Source organism: Amblyomma maculatum, chromosome 9 (assembly GCF_055883805.1).
Source record: "Amblyomma maculatum isolate TAMU_Amacu chromosome 9, ASM5588380v1, whole genome shotgun sequence".
Taxonomy (NCBI): domain Eukaryota; kingdom Metazoa; phylum Arthropoda; class Arachnida; order Ixodida; family Ixodidae; genus Amblyomma; species Amblyomma maculatum.
Genome location: NC_139352.1, coordinates 104,042,672 through 104,050,903, shown reverse-complemented (window position 1 = coordinate 104,050,903; position 8,232 = coordinate 104,042,672). Strand labels below are relative to the sequence as shown.

The 8,232-nt window shown below is 49.4% G+C and overlaps 1 protein-coding gene across 1 annotated transcript; it reads right to left on the bottom strand.

Annotated features, from left to right (window-relative positions):
- Window positions 1–6,499: 6,499 nt before the first annotated feature.
- On the bottom strand, window positions 6,500–8,232 carry LOC146180082 (uncharacterized). Its single transcript, XM_084580323.1, has 2 exons — window positions 6,802–8,232; window positions 6,500–6,509 (listed from the first exon to the last, which is right to left on the bottom strand). Exons 1-2 carry the CDS (start codon window positions 7,986–7,988, stop codon window positions 6,500–6,502), a joined length of 1,197 nt encoding a protein of 398 aa, XP_084436449.1. The 5' UTR covers window positions 7,989–8,232.

Below are 8,232 nucleotides of genomic sequence, written 5' to 3'. Positions count from 1 at the left end.
GAAAATGATGAGCACGGTTTTGTACTTTTTCCCGAGCCTCCTCGCTCCAACGTAGCCAGGGTTATCTCTGAGTCCCTGCCGAGTTTCCTCCTCCGTGACGTCCAGCGGAACGTCGTATATGACGCCCTTGCCGCCCTCCGGCATGGCCGTGTGAGCAGTTGCGTCTATCTCAACTGGCCCGATTTTTATGGTCGTAATTTGCTCGTACCGCTTCGCCCTGCCGAGCTCCGGGGTCATAATTCATCATCATCATCATCATCATCAGCCTGATTATACCCACTGCAGGGCGAAGGCCTCTCCCATATCTCTCCACTTAACCCGGTTCTGTGCTAGCTGCATCTACTTGACCCCTGCGAACTTCTTAATCTCATCCGCCCACCTAACTTTCTGCCGCCCCCTGCTACGCTTTCCTTCCCTTGGAATCCAGTTTGTTGCCCTCAGCGACCATCGGTTATCCTCTCTTCGCATCTACATGTCCTGCCCATGTCCATTTCTTCTTCTTAATTTCCACTAGAATGTCGTTAACTTGAGTTATTTCTCTGACCCACTCTACACGCTTTCTATCTCTTAATGTTACCCCTACCATTTTTCGTTCCATAGCCCTCTGGGTTGTCCTCAACTTAAGTAGAACTCTCTTGGTTAGCCTCCACGTTTCAGCCCCATAGGTGAGTACAGGCAAGATGCAACTGTTGTATACTTTCCTCTTGAGCGATACCGGTAAGCTGCTAGTCATAATCTGCGAGTGCTTGCCAAATGCGCTCCATCCCAATCTTATTCTTCTTGTTATTTCCTTTTCATTGTCCGGATCTGCGGTTACTACCTGTCCTAAGTAGATATATTCGCCTACTACTTCCAGTATTTCGCTACCTAATGTAAACTCCTGTTCCTTCCCGAGGCTGTTGAACATTACCTTAGTCTTCTGCATATTGATTTTCAAGCCTACCTTTCTACTTTTCCTGTCTAGGTAATCAATCATTATTTGCAGTTCATCTCCCGAGTTGCTTAGCAAGGCAATGTCATCAGCAAATCGCAGATTACTGAGGTATTCTCCATCTACCCTTATCCCTAACTGCTCCCATTCCAAGTCTCTGAATACTTCCTCTAAACAAGCTGTGAATAGTACTGGGGAGATTGTGTCTCCTTGCCTAACACCTTTCTTTATGGGAATTTTGTTACTTTCTTTATGCAGAACTATGGTTGCTGTGCAGCCACTATATATATCTTCCAGCACTTTCACGTACGGCTCGTCTACCCCCTGATTTCGCAATGCCTGCATCACCGCCGAGGTTTCAACTGAGTCAAATGCTTTTTCGTAATCAATGAATGCTATGTATAAGGGCTGGTTATATTCCGCGCATTTTTCTATCACCTGATTGATGGTATGGATATGATCGATAGTAGAGTACCGTTTCCGAAACCCTGCTTGATCCTTTGCTTGGTTGCAGTCTAAGGTTGTCCTGATTCTATTAGCGATTACCTTAGTAAATACCTTATACGTAACAGACAGTAAGCTGATTGGTCTGTAATTTTTAAGGTCCTTAGAGTCCCCTTTCTTGTGAATGAGGATAATGTTTGCATTCTTCCATGCTTCCGGTACCGTCGATGACACCAGGCACTGCGTATACAGGGTGGCCAGTTTTTCCAGCACGATATCCCCCCCGTCCTTCAGCAAATCTGTGGTTATCTGATCCTCTCCAGCTGATTTCCCCCTTTTCATAGTTTCTAGTGCTTTCTTGACCTCGTCCTTCGTCACTGGTGGAACGTCTGACTGTTTTTCCCTGACGCCAATCTCATTACGGTCCTGACTACATTGGCTACTGTAGAGATCTGTATAGAACTCCTCGGCTACTTTGACTATCTTGTCCATATTAGTGATGACGTTGCCCGCCTTGTCCCTTATCGCATACATCTGGTTTTTGCCTATGCCCAATTTCTTCTTTACCGCTTTAAGGCTTCCCCCGTTCTTTACAGCATGCTCAATTTTCTCCATGTTATACTTCCTTATATCGGCCAGCTTGCGCTTATTGATTAGCTTTGATATCTCGGCCAATTCGATCTGGTCTGTTGGATTGGAAGCTTTCATACTCTGTCGTTTCTTAATCAAATCTTTCGTCTCCTTAGACAGCTTACCGGTATCCTCTCTAACTATCCTACCGCCTACTTCTACCGCGCACTCAGTAATGATATCTCTGAAATTATTGTTCCTTGCCTCTAGGGTAATGTCGCCATCCTCAGTTAGAGCTGAATACCTATTCTGTAGCGAGATCCTGAACTCTTCTGCCCTCCCCCTCACCGCTAATTCGTTGATGGGTTTCTTTCTTACTAATCTATTGCGTTCCTTCTTCAGATTTAGGCTAATTCGGGACCTCACCATCCTGTGGTCACTACATCGAACTTTCCCGATTACCTCTACATCCTGCACAATGGCGGGGGTTGAACACATTATGAAGTCGATTTCATTTTTAGTCTCTCCGTTAGGACTTTTCCATGTCCATTTTCGGTTCTTCCGTTTGCTGAAGAAGGTATTCATGATTCGTAAGTTATTGCGCTCTGCAAACTCAACTAGTAACTCCCCCCTGCTATTCCTAGATCCAATGCCATAGTCACCTACTGCCTTGCCTCCTGCCTGTTTTTTCCCTACCTTGGCATTGAAGTCGCCCATTAGTACAGTATACTGCGTCTTTACTTTTCGCATTGCCGATTCTACATCTTCATAGAAGCTTTCAACTGCCTGGTCATCATAACTACATGTAGGTGCATAGGCCTGTACAACCTTCAGTTTATACCGCTTATTAAGCCTAATTACGATGCCTGCAACCCTCTCATTAATACTATAGAATTCATCTATATTACCCGCTATATACTTATTGACAAGGAAACCTACTCCTAGTTGTCGCCTCTCTGGTAAACCTCGATAACACAGGAGGAGGAGGAGGAAAAAACTTTATTAAACGAGCGAGTTCAGACCCTTCAAGGGCCCAGGGCCACCGCACGGCCCTCACATTACGTGCATGTGTCCAGGTCACGTAGGGCCATGGCACTGGCACCCCGGTCCACACAGCGACGTTGTATGTCCAGGTCCTGCGACGTAAGGAGGGCCTCCCATTCCTCCCATGATCCGATGGCGGGCTGTCCCTGCGGGGGAGGATCGGCAGGGCAGCCGAAAAGAATGTGGTCCAAGGTGGCGTGCAACTCTCCACAGAGAGTGCACTCAGGGGAAACGGGTCGGTAGTAGGATAGGCGTTGAGGGGTGAGAAGCGTTCGGGTTTGAAGACGCCTCCAGAGGATTTGTTGGGAGTGCGACAGCTGGGAGTGGGGAGGGGAGTAGAGTCGACGGGCAAGGCGTGCTTGCTGTGTGAGCTCAGAAAATGTATGTGCCCGCTCCCTCGAGAAGTCCCGGCATGGGTCGCCATTTGCCCGGCTAATAAGTCCTCGGGCTATGTTATCGGCGGCCTCATTTCCGGGATTGCCAGAGTGAGCCGGCACCCATATAAGCTCAATACGCCTGTCAGAATTCAGGGTGCACATTCTCAATATTTGCCACGCGGGAGGATGGACGCGTCCGCGGGCAAAGTTAAGTATGGCTGTTTTGGAGTCGCTAAGTATGTAAGCCGCATCTGTTTGGGCGATTGCTAAGGCTATAGCCACTTCCTCTGCTTCTTCCGAGTTACAGGGAGGGTCTATGAAGTGAGTGAGTGGGGGGGCTGCTGGATTGTAGGCCACGGCTACCGAACGGTCTGAACCACATGCGGCGTCCACCCAGCGGACATCCTCTGCAGTCCCATAGTGTTTATGGAGAGCTTTGGCTCGCGCGACGCGGCGGGATTGATGGTGTTCTGGGTGGACGTTCTTAGGAAGAGGTTTGAGGATAAGCGCTGAATGCACGGCCTGAGGGAGAGGGTTTAACTCTTCAGCATGTGCGGGTATGCGAATGCCGAGAGTGTCCAGTATATGTCGTCCTGTTTGCGTGCCAGCCAACCGAAGGTACTGTGTGTACCGATGTGCCTCTATAAGTTCTTGTATATTGTTGTGCATTCCTAGTTTTAAGAGCCTGTCCGTGCTAGTGGTCTTCGGTAGGTTGAGCGCTGCTTTGGTAGCCATGCGGATTAAGGCGTTGATTTTATCTTTGTCTGCACAGGAGAGGTTCAGGTAAGGAGAGGTGTAAAGAATACGACTGAGTACAAAGGCATGTAGTACCTTTAAATTGTCAGCTTCATCTAGGCCGGCTCGTGAGTGTGAAACCCTTCTCAAAAGATGGATGACGGAGTAAGTAGACTGTTTTAGTGCTTTCAGGGTAAGGTCGTTTTTCCCCGTGTCCTGTAAGTTCATACCAAGAATGCGGAGGTTGGGGGTTTGTGGTATGGGAGTATCGTGCAAATAAATTGTTATGGGGGCGGTAGGAACACGCCGCGGCCGGAGTAGAAAGAGTGCTGACTTTGTCGGGGAGCATTCAAGGCCAATTTTTTCCGTGTGGGTAGATATAGCTGTGGCCGCTTCTTGAAGTGTAGATTCTATGTCTCCATCCGAGCCGTATGTGGTCCAAACCGTGATATCATCCGCGTAAATGGTGTGTCCCAAGTGTGGGATACTGCTTAAAGCCTTTGCCAGCGGGATCATGGTAATATTAAAAAGGAATGGCGACAACACTGCGCCTTGCGGGGTGCCAATGTTACCAAGTGTGAAAGAGGGGGTCTGTATATCATCTATATGCAGGGAGGCGGTGCATCCGTTCAGGAAGGCCCTGATATAGTTATAGACCTTAGGCCCTAGCTGCAGCTCTTGAATGCTTTGCAGGATAGCACTGTGCGTGACCTTATCAAATGCTTTGGTGAGGTCTACTGCCAGTATTGCTCTGGTGTGGTGTGGCATATCATTGAGGATAGCATTTGAAATCTGTAGTAGGGCGTCCTGCGCCGATAAATGAGCTCGAAAACCTAGCATGCTATGGGGATACAGTCCATGGGATTCCATGTGTTGCGTAAGACGGTTGAGGATGACATGCTCAAAGAGTTTCCCCAGGCATGATGTCAGGGAGATGGGGCGGAGATTTTGGGCATTTATGGGCTTGTTTGGTTTAGGAATGAATATTATTTTACCGTGCTTCCATTCATCCGGTAGCTGCCCCGCTTCCCAGCACTCGTTAAAGTATTCAGTGAGCAGGGAAAGAGAACGGTCATCTAGGTTTCTGAGCATGACATTGGTGATTTTGTCCTCTCCAGGGGTTGAGTTGCGTAGCTTAAGGAGGGCTGATCTAACTTCGATCTCCATAATGGCGGCATCTAGGGAGGGTTGATCAGGGCCTATGTAGTTTGGATAGGATATTGCTTGGCCCACAGTAGTATAAGTTGATTGCAGTTGGGCTAAGAGCGATTGCTGACTACATCGATGTTTATGGATAAGCCTTTTGAGGGTAAGCCGAGTTTCCTTTTTAGTTTGTGTGGGGTCTATCATGTGTCGAAGAAGATGCCAGGCCCTGGAGGAGGAGAGATTACCTCGCAACCCATCGCATATTTGGTGCCAGTTATGTTTACTGAGGGCGGCGCTGTGCTCCTCTACTTGCTTTTGAATTTGCGCCAGTTTAAGTTTAAGCTTTCGATTATGCTTATGTTTTTTCCAGCGCGCAAGGATACTCTTCTGTGCTTCGAGAAGGTGCATTAACCTACTATCTGCAATGGGAGTCTCGGGGGTGGTGTCTAAAGTTTGCGTGAAAGCCTGGACATCCTCCTTGAGCTGTGTCATCCATGTGTGGAGGTTAAAGGGGGTCTTTAATGTTCTGGCCTCTCTATGCTTACGCAGATTATCCCAGCTAGTTTGCCGGACACGGTAGATTTTAGCTTTTTTGGCAAAGTCAAGCTCTATAGTTATTATATAATGGTCACTGCCCAGGGTCTCATTCGAGTTGCTCCATACCAGTGTTGGGAGGTTTCGGCCGAATGTAAGGTCTGGGCTAGTATCGGTGGTGACACTATTGCCGATTCTTGTAGGTGTGCTGAGATCATTATATATAGAGAGGCCCTGTATCTGAAGGGTGTTGTGTAATTCCGCTCCTCTCTTGTTGGTGCGCATGTAGCCCCAGTCTACATGTGCGCAGTTAAAGTCGCCTATAATAATGAGGGGGTCCTTTTTTGCCACTGTGGATGCAGCTTTAATGAGAGCAATTAATTCGGCGACCGGCTGCCTCGGAAGGAGGTAACAGTTAAGGATGAATATGGGATAGGATTTCTGAGTAGACGGAATTAATTCTAAATATGTGTGAGCCACCGGGGAGTGTATTTCGTGACAAGTGTATGGAATTAAGTGCTGAACATACGTGGTAACCCTAGGGTTGGGAGTGATGTCAGAGGGTACCAGAGCGTAACCTGGTAGTGATACATTTGTTCCAGCATCCTGGAACGCTAATATATCGGGGTGTGTGGAAGAAGCAGATAGTAGTTGCTGCAGGGGGTCTCGTTTGCGGCGAAACCCCCTGCAGTTCCATTGCAAAATGCGTAGTCGGGGGTTACTGCCTCCTGTCGACAGGGCCATGCTGGAGGGTAGGAGGGCGAAGGATGGAAGTTGGTGTAGGGTTGTTAGCTGGGGTGTTCGAAGGCATTCCAGCTATCATTTTTGGAATCTGTTGCATAATGGCTGTGGTTACTTGTCTGATAATTGTTTCTGTAAGCCTAGCCATGGCGGTTTCAATGTACGTTTGAGTCTGAGCCAGAATCTTGGCTTCTAGGTTTTGGGCAAAGTCTTTGAATTTGGAGTCAATGTCTGGAACGTCTTCTGGTCTGCGTTTTTTTTTGGGGAGGGGGTGTGAACGATTGGGGTGTTGGCGATTGAGGGGGTTGGTTGGATGTGGAAGGAATAGAGCTAACGGCTGCCCTTAAATGCCTTACCTCTTCCCGCAGGAGTGCTATCTCTTCCTCCCGCCGTGATGTTTGGGGTGTACTGCTGGCTTTGGTCCAGGCTGGCTGGCGATCCTGACGAGGCACTAGGGGTGGAAAGTCTTTTGCCGTGGGCACTGCTGTTTTGGGTTTCGGCGCTGTCCGTCGTCGATGCTGGGGGGTCCTGGCTTTGCATGAGCCTGTACCGGTAAGGTGGTTCCCACCACAAAGAATGCATTTCGGCGTGCAAGTGTCTTCTTGCCTGTCGTGATTCTCTCCACATCGGGGGCAGAGTCCGCTTCTTGGGAGAGGGCACACATCGTACCTGTGACCAAGTTTCCGGCAGTTTGTACAAGCTTCAGGGCTGCCCTTGTATTTGGTGCATCGATGTACAACACACATGTACTTGATGGTGTGGGGTACCGGACCAGAAGCAAATGTTATTAGAATTGACGACGTTTTCCCCATGCGTCGAGCCGCTATGATATTGGCCTCCGGGTTGCGATACTGCAAGTCCTTCAGTATTTCATCTGGTGCTTCATTCCAGTATGCACGGGAAATAACACCCTTGACTGCCGCTGGAGGTGCCGCGATATACGCGGCTACTGGGAATTTCTTTCCATCTATAGTGATTTCCTGCATGTTCACTAAGGCGAGAGCTGTTGCCTCCGCCACCGTCGCTACCGTGAAGGTATTGTTTGTGGGATGAACTCTGATGTGCAGTTCGCCCATCACTGAGCAGCTCGGAGTTGCATGCAGTGCCTGCAAGAGACTTGGAGCTGGAAGCTTTTCCAGGGAGAGCCCGCCTCTCGGGCGAAATACGACTCGGATCGTGCCTGCCGGCAGCGCGGCAAGTTGTTTACTTTTGTGCACAACCGCGCGCGTCATGCGTAGTAAGTGCGGCGTCTCCTGGTGCGGGGCTCGAGAGGTTCCAGGCGCAGCGTCCGACGGCGCGCCGGCGTTGCTTCCGTTAGGGTTGACGTGAACTGAGGCCGTTGATGGGTTTTTTGAGGCCGCGTTTGAATCTGAGGTTTGAGCTCGATAAGCACGTAGGACAGTTTTCCACTCACCAGGGCGATAGTCTTGTGGGTTGGGTATGTCTGCATCCACTGGTTCCTCCATGGTTGTTGGGGACTGAGGAACGCGGCGCGCCGGACAGGGTCGCCTCGATGAGGCGAGGCCTAGTGCGGCGGCGTGGCTGTCAGAGGCGTTTTCACTGGATGATTCTCGAAGATCGCGGGGCACATCCAAAAGATGGCAGTGGTTAGGGTCCGTGTACCTTCCTGGATCCGTTGATCGTTTTGACGTGTCACAGGAAAGATTGGCTGGGCACAAGAGCCAGAAATTGGCTGAGCTGTTGCGAACC

Bases quoted from the DNA above. Each gene is read 5' to 3' on its own strand.
- LOC146180082 (XM_084580323.1), bottom strand. From the start codon at position 7,988: ATGGAGGAACCAGTGGATGCAGACATACCCAACCCACAAGACTATCGC.